The sequence below is a fragment of the Heteronotia binoei genome, chromosome 5 (genome assembly GCF_032191835.1).
Source record: "Heteronotia binoei isolate CCM8104 ecotype False Entrance Well chromosome 5, APGP_CSIRO_Hbin_v1, whole genome shotgun sequence".
Taxonomy (NCBI): Eukaryota; Metazoa; Chordata; class Lepidosauria; order Squamata; family Gekkonidae; genus Heteronotia; species Heteronotia binoei.
In genome coordinates this window covers 25277170-25296049 of record NC_083227.1, presented here as the reverse complement: position 1 = coordinate 25296049, position 18880 = coordinate 25277170, and the positions used below count along the sequence as shown (strand labels likewise).

Sequence of the window (18880 nt, the reverse complement as noted above, 5' to 3'; positions counted from 1 at the left end):
ATTGGCCTTTCAAAACAGCAGAGGGGAATACATCATACTGCAGTAACGTCAATGCTCTCCTATAAGTCAGGGTTCTCTGGACCATGGGTGTCAAACTAGTTCATTATGAGGGCTGGATCTGACATAAGTGAGATCTTGAAGGGCCGGGCCCTGTCAGGCCAGGCCATGTGTGTACCACCTATTTAAGATTAGGTAAAAAGGTAAAGGTAAACTTAAAATAAAACATGCTTAAAACATTAGCACCTGTGCAAGCACCAGTCCTTTCCAACTCTGGGGTGACATTGCTTTCACAGCAGACTTTTAACGGGGTGGTTTGCCATTGCCTTCCCCAGTCAGCTACACTTTTCCCCCCAGCAAACTGGGTACTCATTTTACCAGCCTTGGAAGGATGGAAGGCGGAGTCAACCTCGAGCCGGCGACTTGAACCCAGCTTCTGCAAGGATTGAACTCAGGTCGTGAGCAGAGCTTAGGAATGCAGTACTGCAGCTTTACCACTCTGGTAGCAGAGATATAAGCTTTATAAAAGAAACAAATGCATTTAAAAAACCCCTTAAAACATGCTTAAAACATTAGCACTCGTTGGTCTTAAAGGTGCTTCCTTTGTATTTCTCTCATGAGATCCAGGAAACTGGGAAAAGGAAGCCAGGAGGGAGAGAAGCCTCTGCCAATAGAAGAAAGAGAATGCAAAAGAACAGTGGCAGCACAATATGTAAAATACAAAAATACAAAATATTGTGCAAAAACAAACACTCTTGACTGGTGTATACAAAATTCTATTATCATGAAATGAACAGCCTACAACAGTGGGCATGCATTCATACAGTATAAATAGACAACAAACAAAAGTCTCAAAACAATATTCCAAGGAGGACCCCACACAGTCTCTGAGTTTTCCAAACTGAGTACTAAGACTCAATAATAAAGTTCCAGCCAAGTTCTCTCTCAAACGCCCATTTTGGTATCTTAATTTGCGGGCATTTGAGAGAGAACTTGGCTGGAGGTTTCAGTTGACTTACGAGGAAGCTGCAGGAGCAGCGGAACGCAATCAAAGCCGGGGTTTGTGTGAAGGCGAGAATTTTTCCTTCAACAAGCAACGGAGGGACTCCTGTGGAACTTTATTATTGAGTCTTAGAACTCAGTTTGGAAAACTCAGAGACTGTGTGGGGTCCTCCTTGGAATATTGTTTTGAGACTTTTGTTTGTTGTCTATTTATACTGTATGAATGCGTGCCCACTGTTGTAGGCTGTTCATTTCATGATAATAGAATTTTGTATACACCAGTCAAGAGTGTTTGTTTTTGCACAATATTTTGTATATTTGTATTTTTGAACAGAAGGAAGAGAGGCTTGGGTCAGTAGCTCTGCTTGCGATTGAGAGAGCCTGGCAAAGCAAGCTCTGCCTCCCCTCCTTCCTTTCCAAGAGAGGAGCCTTAGCCAATGGATAAAATACAGGTTTTGCTCTGTAGCTCCTGTGTGATTGAGTAAGTCTTGGCAAAGCAAGCTGAGATGCAAAAGGAAGCAAAAGAGAGGGAGAAGGAAGCAGATAAAAGCCAGTTGCTTGGGGGCCTGATAGGAGCCCTCCAGGGGCCTAATTCATCCCCAGGGCTGCATGTTTGACGCCCCTGCTCTAGATTGTTGATGTAGGGCATCAGAATAATCCTATTCAAGGTTCTCTCATTCATTAGATAGCTTTTCACTCAGTTCATATCATGCTGCCTTTCCACATCTAAAATCCTTTGTTTAACCAGATTCTTGCATGGCCAGAATCCTTCTGGGCATGGAGGAGGGGTCACTGGGAGTGTGGGGAGGAGCTTTTCATGGATTTCCTGCACTGGGCAGGACCCCTGGAGATCCCTTCCAACTCTATGATACTCTGACTCATCCAGTACTGGCTGCTTGCTATTGTTTAACACTACCCACTGCAAAGCTAGAGTGGTCTAGTGGTTACAGTTTCAGAATATAACTTGGGAGACTCAGATTCCAGTCAGGCCTGGTGCGGGGGATTAGGCCAAGTAGGCGGCTGCTTAGGGCACCACCTGGCCTAGGGACGCCACGAGGCACCCCCTTTCCTCACACGCCGCGTCCGCTGCCTTCTCGACCTCGCCGAGGCTACCCAAGGCTCAGGAAGCCTCAGAGAAGTCAGGGGAGAGGGCGTGGCAGTGAGCCCAGCTCTGAGCATGCCCACTGCCATCCCGACTTAGCTCAGGCCAGGGGCAGGAAGAGGGAATTTGTCTGGAGTGGCAGAACCCCCAGCGCCAGGCCTGATTCCAGTCCCCACTCTGCTCTGGAAGCAAACTTGATGACTTGGGCCAAGCACCCAAACGCATGCTCACCTCCTTCACAGGTTTGTTGGGAGGATAAAATGGAGGTGTTGAGAGTTCTGTAAGCTTTGAACCATTACTGGGAAGAGAGCAAATAAACTATTGATAAAGCTGAACATGGGAAGGGGGAGCAGTTAAAAGATTGGTGGTAAACTAGTAAGGTACTCAAGAAGGAAATGTGACAACTGGAGCATGTGGGGGCTGGCAAATAAGGACAAAAAGTGCCGGGAGGGGGATACAGGGAGAAATAAGGGACTCCTCACAACTCATAAGAAAAGCCATGTTAGATCAGGCCAATGGCCCATCCAGTCCAATACTTTGTCACACAGTGGCAGAAAATAATTTTTTTTAAAAGATGCCATCTTGAGGTCTATCAGTGGGTCCAGGACACTAGAAGTCCTCCCACTGTTGCCTCTCCAAGCAACAAGAATACACAGCATCACTGCCCCAGAGTTCTAGCAATATACTGTGGCTAATAACCATTGATGGACCCCTGCTCCGTATGTTTATCCAATCCCCTCTTGAAGGTGGCTATGCCTGTAGCTGCCACCACCTCCTGTGGCAGTGAAGTCCATGTGTTAATCACCCTTTGGATGAAGATGGACTTCCTTTTATCAGTTCTAACCTGACAGCTCAGCAATTTCATGGAATGTCCACGAGTTCTTGCACTGGGAGAAAGGGAGAAAAGTACTTCTTTCTCTACCTTCTCTATCCCATGCATAACCTTGTAAACGTCTATCATGTCACCACTCAGTTGACATTTCCCCAAGCTAAAGAGCCCTAAGCATTTTAACCTTTCTTCATAGGAAAAGTGTTCCAATCCTTTAATCATTCTAGTTGCCCTTTTCTGCACTTTTTCCAATGCTGTAACATCTTTTTTGAGGGGTGGTGACCAGAATTGTACACAGTACTCAAATGAAGCCACACCATCAATTTATACAGGGGCATTATAATACTGGCTGATTTGTTTCCAATTCCCTTCCTAATAATTTCCAGAACAGACTTGGCCTTTTTTATTGCGGTCACACACTGTCTCGACATTTGCAGTGAGTTATCTACCATGACCCCAAGTTCTCTCACTTGGTCAGTCTCCGCCAGTTCACACCTATCCACTTGTATTTATAGTGAGGATTTTTGGCCCCAATGTGCATTACTTTGCACTTGGCCACTTTGAACCTCATTTGCCACGTGGATGCCCACTCGCTCAGACTCGACAGATCCCTTTGGAGTGCCTCACAATCCTCTCTGGTTCTCACTGTCCTGAACAATTTGGTGTCATCCACAAATTTAGCCACTTCACTGCTTACTCCCAACTTCAAATCATTAATGATCAAGTTAAAAAGCATTGGACCCAGTACTGAGCCCTATGGTACCCCTCTGCTTACCACACTCCACTGCGAAAACTGACCATTTACACTCACTCTTCCCTTACAGAACCCATGCTGAGTCTTCCTCAATAACTTTTGTTCATCAATGTGCCTACTAATTCTCTCTTTAATAACACTTTCCATCAACTTTCCTGGTATTGAAGTCAGATGGACTAGCCTGTAATTTCCTGGATCTCCTCTGGAACCCTTTTCAAAGATAGAGGTGACATTAGCTACCTTCCAGTCTTCAGGAATGGAGACAGATTTTAATGAAAGATTACATATTTTTGTCAGATCCACAAGTTCACCTTTGAGTTGTTTCAGAACTCTTGGATGTATGCCATCCAGGCATGGTGATTTATCAGTTTTTAAATTGTAGGACCTCCTCTCTCATCACCTCAATCTGACTCAGGTTCTTTGACACCCCTCCCAAAATCAGCAGTTCTGGAGTGGGCAAACACTTCTCATCTTCCACAGTGAACACGGAGGCAAAAAATGCATTCAGCTTCTCAGCCATTTCCCTATCCTTCAGTAATCCTTTTACCTTTTGGCCATCCAAGGGCTCCACTGCCTCCCTGCCTCCCCCTTTCCTGCTTCTAATGTATTTGAAGAAGATTTTATTTTAAAAATTTTATGTTATTTGCAATATGCTCCTATAGTTTATTTTTGCCTGCCTGATCACAGACTTGCCACAGCCTGTGTTCCCTTTTATTAACCTCTTTGGGTACCCATAGAATTGGACCCCTTGATCCAATCAGGATGGGGAGGAAAGGGTTGGAGGTGGGGTGGCTCTGCATGTCAGAGAGGGTGTACAGTCCAATAAGATTGAGATGGTAAGAGAATTAGATTCACTTCTAGAAATTCTTTGGGACAGAGTGGGCCTAAAAAGAAGTTTAACTCTGGGAGTTTGTTATTGCCCTCCAGATCAAAAGATAGAGGATGAAAGAACTAATGATAGCAGCTAAAAGTAAAAAACTGTGTCATAATTGGTGATTTCAACTACCCGCAGATTGATTGGGTCAATATGTGTTCCAGTCGGGAGAGAGATTTAATTTCTAGACAGTCTCAGTGACTGTGCTATCAAGGAGATGGCCACAGAACCTATGAGGGGGTGAGGTGATCCTGGACTTGGTCCTAAGTAATACCCAAGACCTGGTGAGAGATGTAAAAGTGATTGCACCACATGGGGGCAGTGACCATAATATTGTTGATTTCACCATTTGTATAAATAAGGAGCTGCCCAAAAAGACCAACACAATCACTTTTAACTTTAAAAGGGGTAAATTCTCTAAAATGAGCAGGCATGTGAAGAGGAAACTGAAACGAAAAGTAAATGGGGTCAAAACCCTTGGGGAAGCTTGGAGACTAATTAAAGCTAAAATTCTAGAAGCTCAGATAAAATATATACCGCAAGTCAGGAAATCTACAAATAGGTATAAAAAAAAGCCTGCATGTTTAACAAACAAAGTAATGGAAGCTGTAAAAGGTAAGAAGGATTCCTTTAAGCAGGGGAAAGTTAGTCCAAGTGAGGTTAATAAAAGGGAACACAAGCTGTGGCAAATAAAATGCAAGTCTGTGATCAGGCAGGCAAAAAAGGGCTATGAGGAGCTGAAGAAAGGCTGAAGAAGAAAAGATGAGCCACTGGGATTTCCTAGCAGGAACCTAACGGGATATTGTCAGTCTCTCCCTATCACAAGCCCTCCACATCAACAGGTTTCTCTTTACAGCATGAAAATTCTTTATGCTTTCTTTCTCAGGGACTTTGAGGTCCCCAAGTGTGGAAGTGACTATCTTTCCGTGTAGCAAATGAAAGCGCTCTGAAATCAAAGAGCATCCACAGAAAACACCACCTATTCTTCCTTCTCTTCCATGATCATTAAGAAGGGGAAAAATCCTTACCTAGAGAGGCCACATTCTCGTAATTTTCCTCTGTAACATCCCAGTAGAGTTTTCTTTGGCCTGCATCCAGGAGAGCCCATTCCTCTGCTGTGAAGGAAATGGCTACCTCCTCAAAGGACATGGGGTATCTCTGAAAGAGGAAAATATGGGCCAGTTTATCAATAATTCTTGTCCCCAATGATTCAAGAAAGAAAGTAGAATTCCACTGGCCAGTCATCTGATTAAACAATGCAACAGGTCAAACTGATAAGGAAGATTGCGTGGGTTTCTTTTTCAGCCTCTGACAAGTCTAATATATTGAAGCTCTCCAAGGAATAAAACCTCAGAAGCTTGCAAAGAACTGGGCTTCTCTTGATCGAGACCAATTAATATGTGTGTTTAGCAGAAATGGTTTAGCAGATATTGTACTACCTTGCAAGTTAAACCCCAGAAATACACAGAAATTATGCTTTGAGAGAAGTTTTCTTCTTTAAACATTTTTGTCTGCAGAGGAGTTCAGTGTTACTCTAAAGCTTGCATCCAGCTCTGTATACAGGAACTGGCCTAATTAAAATGTTTTTTCTTGTATTTTAAACCTAACAAAGCCTATTCACCCTGGGCCATGTGGTCCTTGGTGTCTGATGGATGATAAATGCAGGGAGTCACCCTCCAGAGCAAGAGGTTCTGCCATGGACCTCTTCAGCAATCTGGCGAAGTGTATGGACCCCTCCTCAGATTGTTTCTAAATGAGTGTAAATGCTATTTCAAGATATCTGCAAAAACCTGAGTATAAGAAAATATCAGGTCTCAATTGGTGACAAAGTCACATGAACTATAATAATGACTGTGGTTTGTTGCCTACATTCATAACAGAGGGAAATGCTAACTGTCAGCTAGAACTTAGTGAAAATAAAGTTGTAATTAGTTCCACAGTCCACAAAAGACTTCCATCCTAGGAGCAAAATATGGCCAAATGTATCTTTGGGAGTTAGCCCGTGGAGAATGCAACAAACAAAACTGCAACTGCAGCCAGCTATGGGGGCCAGTAAGAACACACAATAAACTGTTCTGGACTCTTATCTGGGAGAACCGGGTTTGATTCCCCACTCCTCCACTTGCACCTCCTGGAACGGCCTTGGGTCAGCCATAGCTCTCGTAGGAGCTGCTGCAAGAGCTCTCTCAGCCCCACCCACCTCACAGGGTGGCTGTTGTGGGGGAGGAAGATAAAGGAGATTGTGAGCCGCTCTGAGATTCGGAGTGGAGGGCGGGATATAAATTCTATCTCATCATCATCATAATTGAGGGAAATGCTGTCAGTAGCAATGTTCCCTCTAAGCTGCAGAGTCCCATGAGCAAATATTCTGCTTTGTGAGCTACTGGCATTAAAGTTGTGAGCTGCTGCATAAATAAGTGTGTGGGTCATCCTTCCTGAGCAAAGACAAAAATGTGTGAACTGGAGGCTAAAAATCTGTGAGCTAGCTCATGCTAACTCTGCTCAGAGGGAACACTGGTCAGTAGAGATCAGAGGAAATAAAGATGTAATTTGTTTCCCATTCAAGTACACAGGCCCCCTGAAATCTACCTCAGGTTAAGAACCCCTGCTGTTGAGGAAGTGACAGTAGGTGTTTAAAATACTTCCATCCTGGGAGCGAAATATGGCCAAATGTGTCTTTGGGGGTTAGCCCACAGAGAACACAACAAACAACACTACAAGTGCAGCAAGCTATGGGAACTGGTAAGAATAAAAAATGAACCATGCTGGATCAGAGAGGGGTCTGTCTAGCTGGCAAGAATAAAAACAAGTCCAGGATGGTTTTAGAAAACACAATCAAGTGGGTGAAAACACCCCACCTCACCCCCTCTGCAGAGAACTCACCCAGAAGCTTCTAACCCAGGGGTGTCGAACTCATTGTTATGAGGGCCGGATTTGACATATATGAGACCTTGTCGGGCCAAGCCATGTGTATCATAAGAAGTAATGCCAGGTAGTGGACATACAAACTTTATAAAGGGCACAGACACACAATTAAAGGGATTTTTTGCTTAAAATTAAACATGCTTAAAATATTAGCCTGCTTGCAATATTTTGTTCCACAGTCTTGGATAAATGTCACCTCTTGCTATGAATTATTGCATCAAAAACTGCAGACAATGTCTGTGCTGTACCAGTCTTGATTATGTGCTGTTCAGGTGTGCACATCTGTAAGTTGCAAACCTACTTTTGATTCATTGACATTCATTACAAACATCCCATGGTCAATGCTTTGAGCCTAAGACCCAGAGGAACATTAAGCAGCTGGGCATTGTGAGCTTTTGTACAAACGTTGCTTCACGTACTAGTCAAGAACTGTTGGTTAAGGAATCTATCTTAACCCAGGTTGACAGCTCTGTAATGACAGCTGGTGATCTAGCCGGCATGCTAGGTCACAGTGACCTCATCAACAGGCTGGTTTGAGCCGGCTGAAGACAAGTGAAGGAACCTGCTGAGTCAGCATGAGAGTGGACTGCCAGGATTGGCTGACTGAACTATAAGTGGACTGTGTTTGTAATGCACAGGTCTCTCTTTGAGAGTGGACTTGCTGGCGAAGCATTTTGTTCCTGTGATTAATATATTAGACTGCACTAGTGAGCACGAGTTGTATATACTGTAAATACACTACTTTGGCACTAGCTGCAGGTGTCTGGCTGATTTCTTTCCTGGAGCTCAGTGTCGGGCACATCACACCGCTCTCTCTGCTAGCACCCGCACCGACAAGAACATGTGAAGGCACCATGGCACGGACTGAGGGCTATGTGCTTGTCTACAAAACTGTAATTTCCCCCAGAAAAATGACTACAACAACAAAAAAAAACAACTTCCCCCCAAAAAACAACTACAAGAACAGAAAGACAGCCATGTACAGTGGTCAGTGTCAGCATACTATCTGGGAAGTCTAAATTCAAGACTCCCAATCAAAGGAAATTGTGAAAGAAAAATTAAGGGAAATTTGCTGGGTTAACCTGGGGTAGAACACACTCTCAGCCTACTGCTGATATTTCTCTTCTAAATAGTTTGCATGCTTTCCTACTGAGAAAGACTGGAGGGCATGAGTACAATGAAAAAAGGAGGGGAACCCAGTTACAAGCCCAACAAAACTGTCTCTCTTTCTCTCTCTGTAGCAAGGCAAAAAGCTCATACCTTCACTTAAACGTTGCTAGTCTTAAAAGCACTATTTGTAGCTCTCCTGATGGTGGGGACTGGGCAAAGGAAGCTCTGGCTCTTTCTTTCCTTCCCCAGGGCAGGAGGAGGGGGGGGGGGGGAGGCTAAGTCATTCATTAGAAGGAAGAGAGACTTATCTCAGTAGCTCTGAAGAGTGATTAATTGAGCCTGGCAAACTTAATCAACCAGCAGAGCTATAGAGCTGACCTCCCTCATTGGCTGAGGCTGCTCCTCCCTCCTCCTCCCTTTGGGAAAAGGGAGCGGGGAGAGGGAAAGGCTGCTTTCCTACTCTGGCTTATCCGGGGAGAAACACGAAATGGTGACCGAAAAAAGCAGGCAAGTGAAAATAAAGCAGATGACAGCCAGTTGCTGGAGGGCCTGATTGGAGCCCTCTGCGGGCTTGATGTGGCCCACGGGCCGCATGTTTGACACCCTGATCTAACCAATACTCCATTCTGCTAATGCTTTCTCCTTCACTTCCCTTCACACATATTTTCTCTCCCTCTCCAATTCTTCCCCAGGAGCTAATATGAAACCCCAAACTCACCTTTCCTGCAGATGTACAAAAGCCAAATTCTCCCTCCAGCCAGGGGAAACAAGAAAGAACAGAGGCTCGGTGGAACTTCATATCCCATACAGTTCCTTCTCCACTTTGAGGTAAAAACATTCTCTCAACACCTAGCAAGCACAGGGTGGACCTCTCTGGTGCTTGCAAGTCCTTCTGGGAAATGTAGTCCCCTGCAGCAGAAACACCCAAAAGAAAGTTTTAAAAATGTAACTATTTGGAAACAGGGAATAGAAGGTTTCTTTGTTCATTTGTCACTTTTTAGGGGGAGCCTCCTGTGCATATGAATAACAAATCTTCTTACTTCTTTGATCAAACACCCTGCTTCAGTGACCTCTGTTCTCTTCAGGCTCAATACAACATTTACCTCAGAAGAGCTATCCAAAGCCTTTCTACTTGCTACCCTAAAACATCTGGGAACTGAGGGGAAGCCTTATACCATGGGACCAAAAAGGAAACTGTGTCCAAGATGCCATTCCCTCCCTCCTCTGTTTATAATGAAAGGGGAAATAGCCTTACACAGAGAGGCCATGGTCTCGTAATTTTCCTCCATCACTTCCCAGAACACTTTTCTTTGGCTTTGATCCAGCAGAGCCCATTCCTCCTCTGTGAAGGACACGGCTACCTCCTCAAGGGACACTGGGGATCTCTGAAAGAGGAAAATATGATCCAGTTCATCATGGAGTCCTGTGTCTGAGCTTTAAAGAAGGAAAGGACACCACTGCCTACACAACTGATTAAAAGGATGCAATACATCAGGTCCATGACAAGGAAAATTACTTTAAATTTTTTGAGGATCTGATAGTTTGAATACACTGAATGTCTCCAAGAAATGCAAGTTCAGAGAATTGCACAAACTCGGTTTCTCTTGATCAAGTCCCAATAATTTTTTTTTTTTTTAAAAAGAAAACCACCCTCAATTGACCTGTGTTAGCCAAATCAGCCCTCAGTGCCTGGTGTGCCAGTGCCCAATGATGAACTCCACTATTGGGATTCCAGAAAGAGACACAACTTTATTGCAATAAAAGAGACCCTGGCAGCAAAACCCCAGGAGTTGACCCAACACAAAGACATCAGCTTTTAAAATGTTATTTATTTATTTCTATTTATATCCTGCCCTTCCTGCGAACAGGCTCAGAGACTGAAGTAAACAACTTTTAGACATACACAGATGTCTACAGATTACAAAGTTGAAGTTTCCTTTATATCAACATAACTGTATTTGTTAAGCATACATTTATTTTGCTCTTATTAAGAAAGCTCATATGTCTCCTGAGCTTTGCAAAACAACCTCACTGTTTCTGGAGACAGCCCCTTTTGCTTAATTCAGCTATGATCTGAAACATCCCATTACCCACCTTTTCACATCCAGGTTTCCACTTTAACTGACTGTAGCTTGCCTAAGGGTTTACCTGGCCTGAGCTGCTCAAAGAATTTAAAAATAGTTTCAGTCTGCCCATCAACTGTGTGCCAGTGTCTACTATACCATCCCGCACATTTAACCCCACAAATATATTAACCTCCTGATTCTACAGGAGGTTTCTGCTTTAAGAACCAGTTTGGTGTAGTGCTTAAGTGCGCAGACTCTAATCTTGGAGAACGGGGTTTTATTCCCCATTCCTCCACATGCACCTGCCAAGTGACCTTGGGTAAGTCACAGTTCTTGAAAGAGCTGCTTTCTCAAGAGTAGTTCTCAAAAGAGCTCTCTCAACCCCACCCACCCCCACTTCACAGAATGCTGGTGGTGCGGAGCAGAAGGAAAAGGAGATTGTAAAACGCTCTGAGACTTCGAGTGAAGGGTGGGGTATAAATCCAATCTCTTCTCCTTCTTAATTTTTTTTTTTTGCAGATGCACTTCGAGTTACTCTAGCATTACATCCAGCTCAATAAAAATAAAATGGCCTCATAAAGCTAATCATATATCTGTTTCTATATTTTACTTATAAACTTCAGGCCTGCTCATTCCAGGCTGGGCAATCCTCAAGAGTTCGGCAGGTGAGAAATGCAGGGTACAAAACATCCAGTCCAAAAGGGCTGCCTCAGAGACCTTTCCAGATTAACCGAAAATCCCTCTAGTATTCTGCAGTGGACGTGATGGTTTACTCTCGAGAGGGCAAGAAGGTGGAGACAGTATAATAAAATGTTTTTATCACATTAAAGTACAATGCTTCCGTGTCACTATTTACATCATAATCACTACAGGGAACAATAACATGACAGTCAACAAAGGGAGTATCTGTTGAGTTTGTACATCCAAAGGGCTCCATATGGAAAAAGTTCCAGTTCTACCAAAAGAAGAAGAAGAAGATGATATTGGATTTATATCCCGCCCTCCACTCCGAAGATTCTCAGAGCGGCTCACAATCTCCTTTACCATCCTCCCCCACAACAGTCACTCTGTGAGGTGGGTGGGGCTGGAGAGGGCTCTCACAGCAGCTGCCCTTTCAAGGACAACCTCTGCCAGAGCTATGGCTGACCCAAGGCCATGCTAGCAGGTGCAAGTGGAGGAGTGGGGAATCATACCCGGTTCTCCCAGATAAGAGTCCGCACACTTAACCACTACACCAAACCAAACTGCAAAGCTGCAGTGGAAGCCACAAAAACTGTAGAGAATGTGGAGAAAGAAGTACTTTTCTCCCTTTCTCACAATATAAGATTCGTGGGCACTCAATGAAATTGCTGAGCAGTTGGGTTAGAACGGATAAAAGGAAGTACTTCTTCACCCAAAGGGTGATTAACACATGGAATTCACTGCCACAGGAGGTGTTGGCGGCTACCACCATAGACGGCTTCAAGAGGGGATTGGATAAACATCTGGAGCAGAGGTCCATCAGTAATTATTAGCTGCATCTCTGTCTGGGGCTGTCATGCTCTATATTCTTTGTGCTGGGGGGGTGGGGACAATAGCGGGAGGGCTTCTAGCGTCCTGGCCCCAATGATGGACCTCCTGATGGCACCTGGGGTTTTTTGGCCACTGTGTGACACAGAGTGTTGGCCTGGATGGACGACTGGCCTGATCCAACATGGCTTCTCTTATGTTCTTAAGTCTCTCCCAAGATTTGACAATCGCGGGTGGTGATGCTGCTCCCATATCTGGTCAACGTTTCCAAATTTCCTCAGATATGGAACGTCATTACATTAACTAGAATTAATATTATGAAGCACCAGTCATAAATAAAGTCAACAAGAGTTCAAACACTTCTGTTGCTGTGCGAAGTTTCACTGCAAGCTTTGGTACAGTATGGAACATATGTAGGGCATTGGAATTTAGCCCTTTGATTGTACAAATAATGTGATAAAAACATTTTATTATAGTGCTAAAGTGTTGGAATTTCTTCATTGTATTGGCTCTTTAGAACTGTTTCTTTGGTAGGAAGGGGGAGGGAGGAAGGAGCTGAGCGTGGAGGGAGGGTGGAGTTGATTCCCTCCTTCAGAAAAGAAGCCTTCAAACTCATTTCCCTCCAGAGATCTTCTTGAAGGTGATGCTCACGGTGGGATCACACACTAGAGAAAGCACAACAGTAGACATTGAAAATACCATCATGAGAGCAGAATGTAGCCAAATGCCACAATGGTGGTTAGCCCATGGAACACGCATAAAAAAACACTTCCAATCAGGCCTCATTTTGGGCAGGAGCGGGGCTCTGGAAGCTCTAGATTTTATTGTGCTCTTTCTTTCTTAGCCCCACCCCCACTTGCTTCTGGGCTCAGTTGTTCAAACCCCCTGGGAGAATTTTGCTGAACTCTTAAGATCTGACAAACTTTCTAATATTTCCCCCGCACAAAAAAAAAGGGAAAATAACCCAAACATATCAAGTAGACAGATCGGAATCTTTATCATGCCGCTGTGGCCACACAGCAGAAAGTAATTCTAAAAGTATGATGGGAGGAAGGTTTTATTATGACAATTCTAATTCAACAAGCATTTTAAGGTAGATGCTGAGCTGATGTCATTTAGTACACCTTCCGGTGAGGTCAGAGGGGCGTGTGGCATATGCAAATGAGTTCTGCTAATGAGCTCTGGCACTTTTTTTTTTTTTTTTTTACAAAATGGCCCCTGCTTCCAGTGCAGCCAACGAAGGGGGCCACAGCAAGGGCAGACAATGAACCCTGCTGGAGCAAACCGAAGGGCCATCTAGGTGTTAAGATTAAAAGAACTTCATGCTGGTTGTAGGGAACACACTCAAAGAAGCCCCCCCCCCTTTGAAATCTTGCCCGGGGAAGTTTCTCTCTCCTGCTGCTCCGTCCTCTTCCTCTTTCAGTCCCATTCAATCGGATTTCCTTTCCCCTCCCTTATTCTTATCCCTGTTTGGGGAAAGTCTCAACTCACCTTCCCTGCAGACCTGCAGAAGCCCAATTCTCCCCCCAGCCGGGGGAAAGGAGGAAGCGGAGGAGCGCTCCGGAATTCCATCTTCCCCACATTTCTTTCTCCCACTTACTGAGAAACCACCCCCTTCAAGGAAGGGTTGAGAGCCATTGTGCTCGCAAGGCCTGTTGGGAAATGTAGTCCCCCGCAACAACCAGACCAACGTGGAAGAGCAGAAGTCTGTGGGAAGAAGTTTTCTAGGTGCGCGAGGGTTGTGTGACAGGGTTGCCAACTTGCAGCTGGCGGCCAGGCGATCCAGCCGTGAAAAATAACTACCCCCAAAAAGTAATATCACACGATCACAACGATTTTGTCATAATCTATAGTATGCAATAACCTGTAGTATACAATATTCCCTATAAAGGTAAAGGTAGTCCCCTGTGCAAGTATCAGTCGCTTTCGACTCTGGGATGATGTTGCTTTCACAGCGTTTTCACGGCAGACTTTTTACGGGGTGGTTTGCCATTGTCTTCCCCAGTCATCTACACTTTCCCCGCAGCAAGCTGGGTACTCATTTTACTAGGGTTGCCAAGTCCAATTAAAGAAAAATCTGGGGACTTTGGGGGTGGAGCCAGGAGACATTGGGGGTGGAGCCAAGAACAAGGATGTGACAAGCATAATTGAACTCCAAGGGAGTTGTGGCCATCACATTTAAAGGGACAGCACACCTTTTAAAATTCCTTTCTTCCATAGGAAACAATGAAGTATAGGGGCACCATCTTTTGGGGCTCATAGAATTGGACCCTCCGGTCCAATCGTTTTGAAACTTGGGGGGTATTTTGGGGAGAGGCACTAGATGTTATACTAAAAATTTGGTGCCTCTACCTCAAAAAATAGCCCCCCCAGAGCCCCCAATACCAACGGATGAATTCCCTATTATTCCCTATGGGAATCATTCTCCATAGGGAATAATAGAATGCCCAGTAGACATTTCCCTCCCCCCCCACGCTTTCTAAAAGGGGGGAGGGCCTCCAAACCAGGGAATCCCCTGCCCCTTCCCTCTCACACACACACACACACACACACACACACTTACCAGATCTTCTTCCGGAGAACTCTTGTGAAAGCGAAAGCAAAAGAAAGGGCGGGGCTGTTCTCCCAAGCCCTTCCTGCTCCCTGCCCAGCCTTAAAGGGGCAGACATTTTACAAACGGCTCAGGAGCTCTATAATGAAGCCTACAGGTATGTTCTCCCCCCCCTCCACCCCCCACCCCCCGCTTCCCACTTCTTGAAGACCGGGAGATGAGGCTGCAAACCCAGGGGACTCCCGCCAGAGCGGGGGGTTGGGAAGCCTACATTTTACCGACCTTGGAAAGATGGACGGCTGAGTCAACCTGGAGCTGTCTACCTGAACCAGCTTCCGCTAGGAACATTGCGATAATATATTTCCAATTATTCAGAATGTGCAGAAGATTATATATTTCCAACTATATTTCCAGCTATTCAGAATGTGCAGAAGTCTTTATCTGCTTTAGCGTTGAGAAGTTCAATTCAAGAAATATCTGGGGACTTTGGGGGTGGAGCCAGGAGACATTGGGGTGGGGCCAGGAGCAAGGGTTCGAACCTGGAAATCTAAAAGATGTTCTGAACCTTGTTGGTCTCCTGTGAATGTATTGTAAAGATTGGATCCCAGTGATAAATAAGCCTCCAAACTGAAGAAAGATGGATGAAACGTCTTGACATCTAGAACAGACATCTTTGGAAGGACTTCTTTTAGTTTTATGAACTATATACTGGACTATTATTACTCCTTTGTGATTGGAAAGACTGTTTTTGAACTGTCTTCTGTGAATGTCTGTTTGCTACATGCTATTTGAAGTTCTATGTGCAAGCTTTGTCAGAACACCATGACCTCTACATTACACTGTCTTGTTGTTTAAAATTTATGGTGTCTCTTAGCGGTTTTTTTATTTACCCACCTGGGGATTGGCAACCATAATCCGCTTTCACATTTCAAAGAGAAGATTCGTGCCTAATTAAAGGCTCCAAGGAAAGTGCTTGTGCAGCTGATTGCTTTTAAATTTCTTTTAAAAACAAATAACATTTCAAAAAATATATATACTCGCTATGCTTGTTACAATATTTCAGAATATACAAACTCGTCCCTCGTTGGCAATAAATGTACTCTCCTATACTAAATAATAAATGGATGTTCTTTTAAAGAAATACAGATATGAACCCAAACACATGTTGCAATTTATATTACTGTAACTGGAAACAATTGTAAAATCTCAGTGATTGCAGGAAATAATCTATGTTGTAGAAGACATTGGATTTATATTCCGCCCTCCACTCAAGAGTCTCAGAGCGGCTTACTATCTCCTTTATCTCCCTCCCCCACAACAGACACCCTGTGAGGTGGGTGGGGCTGAGAGGACTCTCACAGCAGCTGCCCTTTCAAGGACAACCTCTGCCAGAGCTATGGCTGACCCAAGGCCATGCCAGCAGGTGCAAGTGGAGGAGTGGGGAATCAAACCTGGTTCTCCCAGATAAGAGTCCACACACTTAACCACTACACCAAACTGGCTGTAAAGCAATCAACTGTGGAATGTTTTATCAATATAGGTGAATGAAACTAAAATCCACGGCTGGAAGAAGCTATGTGAAACTGGAAACAAAAGTTGACGTACTGTTCCTGTGGAAATTTGTTGTACTTGATTGTTTTGATCATCAAGGAGATTCCTGGAGATTTGTATTTACTTTGATGGAATTATTGGAAATGCTTTGTACATAAGTTACAAAAGTTGTGGTTAGATTTGTATAAGTTTCTTAGTTACCATAACCTGTTGGTTGTCATTTGCCCACCTGGGGACTGGCAAACCTACTGAGTGACCTAGGGCCAGTCACATGACTCTTAGCCTCACCCTGACTTGGACAGTCCCAGGATAGCCTGATCTCATCAGATCGCAGAAGCTAAGCAGGACTGACATGGAGGCAGGCAGCGGGAAAACACCTGCAGACCTCTCTTGCCTTGAAAACCCTACTGGGTCGCCATCACTCAGCTGTGACATGATGGCAAAACACACCAAAAAATCACATCTTTCGACTTCTGATCAGGCACTGGAGAGAGCCAGTTTGGTGTAGTGGTTAAGTGCGCGGACTCTTATCTGGGAGAACCCAGTTTGATTCCCCACTCCTCCACTTGCACCTGCTGGACTGGCCTTGGGTTAGCCATAGCTCTGGCAGAGGTTGTCCTTGAAAGGGCAGCTGCTGTGGGAGCCCTCTCAGCCCCACCCGCCTCACAGGGTGTCTGTTGTGTGGGAGGAAGATAAAGGAGATTGTAAGCCGCTCTGAGACTCTTGAGTGGAGGGTGGAATACTTCTTCATTTAGAACCCCAAGAAATTACCATCCCAAACATCTACAAGGCATTTTTGAGAGCCAGGAGTCTGCATTTGTACTAACTTCTACTAACGAACGCAACCCAAAGCAACACAGAAGAGTGATCACAAGCTCCATCACACTGGATGCTAAAAAAAACACCAACCCTCAAAGAAGGTGCCCCTATTTCCCATTATATCCAAAGGACTAAAGTCCAACCGGAGACTCTCTGCAAGAGAAACTGAAGGGGGGTGGTCATTTTTGCACCACAGCAGAACCAGTGTAATGTACAGGGTACCCAGAATAATATTAGCAAAGGTTTGGGACTCTACTACTCTTGAATATATTGTCCCCAAGTAGGATGGGGATGAAAAGGTCTTGAGACCAAGAAATGAAAATTTGGGGGGAAGAGCAGTTTTATACCTCACCCTTTTATACCTCACTCAGAGCAGTTTACAATCTCCTATATCTTCTCCCCCACACAACAGATACCCTGTGAGGTGGGTGAGGCCGAGAGAGCTCTCACAGCAGCTGCCCTTTCAAGGACAACTCCTGCGAGAGCTATGACTGACCCAAGGCCATTCCAGCAGCTGCAAGTGGAGGAGTGGGGAATCAAAACCGGTTCTCCCAGATAAGAGTCCGCACACTTAACCACTACACTAAACTGGCTCTCAAAAAATGTACAGGGAGACAGAAACAAATGAGAAACGTGGGAAAATGGGAGATAAATTGGGGGGGGGGGGAGAGGTTTATCTTGCTGCAACACTGAAGCTACTGCTTTGAAAGTTCCTCATCTGGTTCAGCTGGGTGCAATTAAAGGGGGAGAGAAAGGCTAGACTACTGGAATAACTGTCAGCAAAGGGTTCATTGAAGTTTCAAAATGATCAGACTTGTCTTTGTTAAAAACTAAGTTTCATTTATTGATTACAACAATGTTACTCTCTACATGGATTCAGCAATGGTGTTAGTAAGCATGGATCAAATATAATCATAAAGCATAGGTAACTTCAATGAAGCATAGTCTGACATACTGCCCCCCCAAGCTCTTGCTCGGGGTTTGTCTGGGTGCAGTAGGTAAAATTGTTTAAGTAGTCGTGGAGCTTTGAGATCAGAGTATTTCACCCACTCATCACAGCTGGGAGGAAAGCGGACCAAATAGTGCAGAACCCCTCTTTGAATTTTAGCATTGAGAATCTCCTTCACTTCGTGATGTTTCTGCCCCTTCACCAGAATAGGTTCCGGTTCGGGGTCCCGAGGGTGCCACTTCGAACCACCCAGATCCCGACGGATAAGACTGCAATGGAAAACAGGGTGTATTTTACTAAACAGCTTGGGTAGCTCCAGTTCTACGGTTACTTTATTAATCACCCTTTTTATTTTGAATGGTCCCAAGAATCAGTAAGCCAGCTTTCTAGAGGTCTGAGGCAACGGGAGGTTCTTAGTGGATACAAACACTGTCTCCCCTTCTTTGAAATCCCACCCTGGACAGTGCTTTTTGTCAAATTGAGCTTTGTAATCCTTTTTTGCCTCCTGCAGGTTCTCCTGAATGACTTTCCAGGATTTTTCTAGTTTCCCCCACCATTGTTGGCAGTCTGTGGAGAGGGAGTCGTCCCCGCCTCCGGGGAGGGAGGGGAAGGGCTTTCCCTCATAGCCATGTACCGCTTGGAATGGAGACATTTTGGTAGAACTGTGAAGACTGTTATTGTATCCATACGTGGCAAAGGGTAGAAGCTCCACCCAGTTGGATTGTTGGAAGTTTATGTAGCACCGCAAATACTGTTCTAGAAGCCCGTTCACCCGCTCACTCTGTCCGTCAGTTTGCGGGTGATAGGCTGAGCTCAGTCCTTGCTCCATTCAGGTGAGTTTA

At 44.7% G+C, this 18880-nt stretch overlaps 2 protein-coding genes across 2 annotated transcripts in view; both read right to left on the bottom strand.

Annotated features, from left to right (window-relative positions):
• The window catches only part of LOC132571866 (zinc finger protein 420-like), a 452634-nt gene that overhangs the window by 326422 nt on the left and 107332 nt on the right, over positions 1-18880 (bottom strand). The window lies entirely within an intron of this gene.
• LOC132571339 (zinc finger protein 560-like) overlaps positions 17987-18880 on the bottom strand; it is a 31442-nt gene continuing 30548 nt past the window's right edge. Inside the window, exon 5 of the mRNA XM_060238144.1 lies at positions 17987-18307. Coding sequence (XP_060094127.1) covers positions 18237-18307 — 71 coding nt within the window. The 3' untranslated portion in view covers positions 17987-18236. The remainder of the gene's footprint in view (positions 18308-18880) is intronic.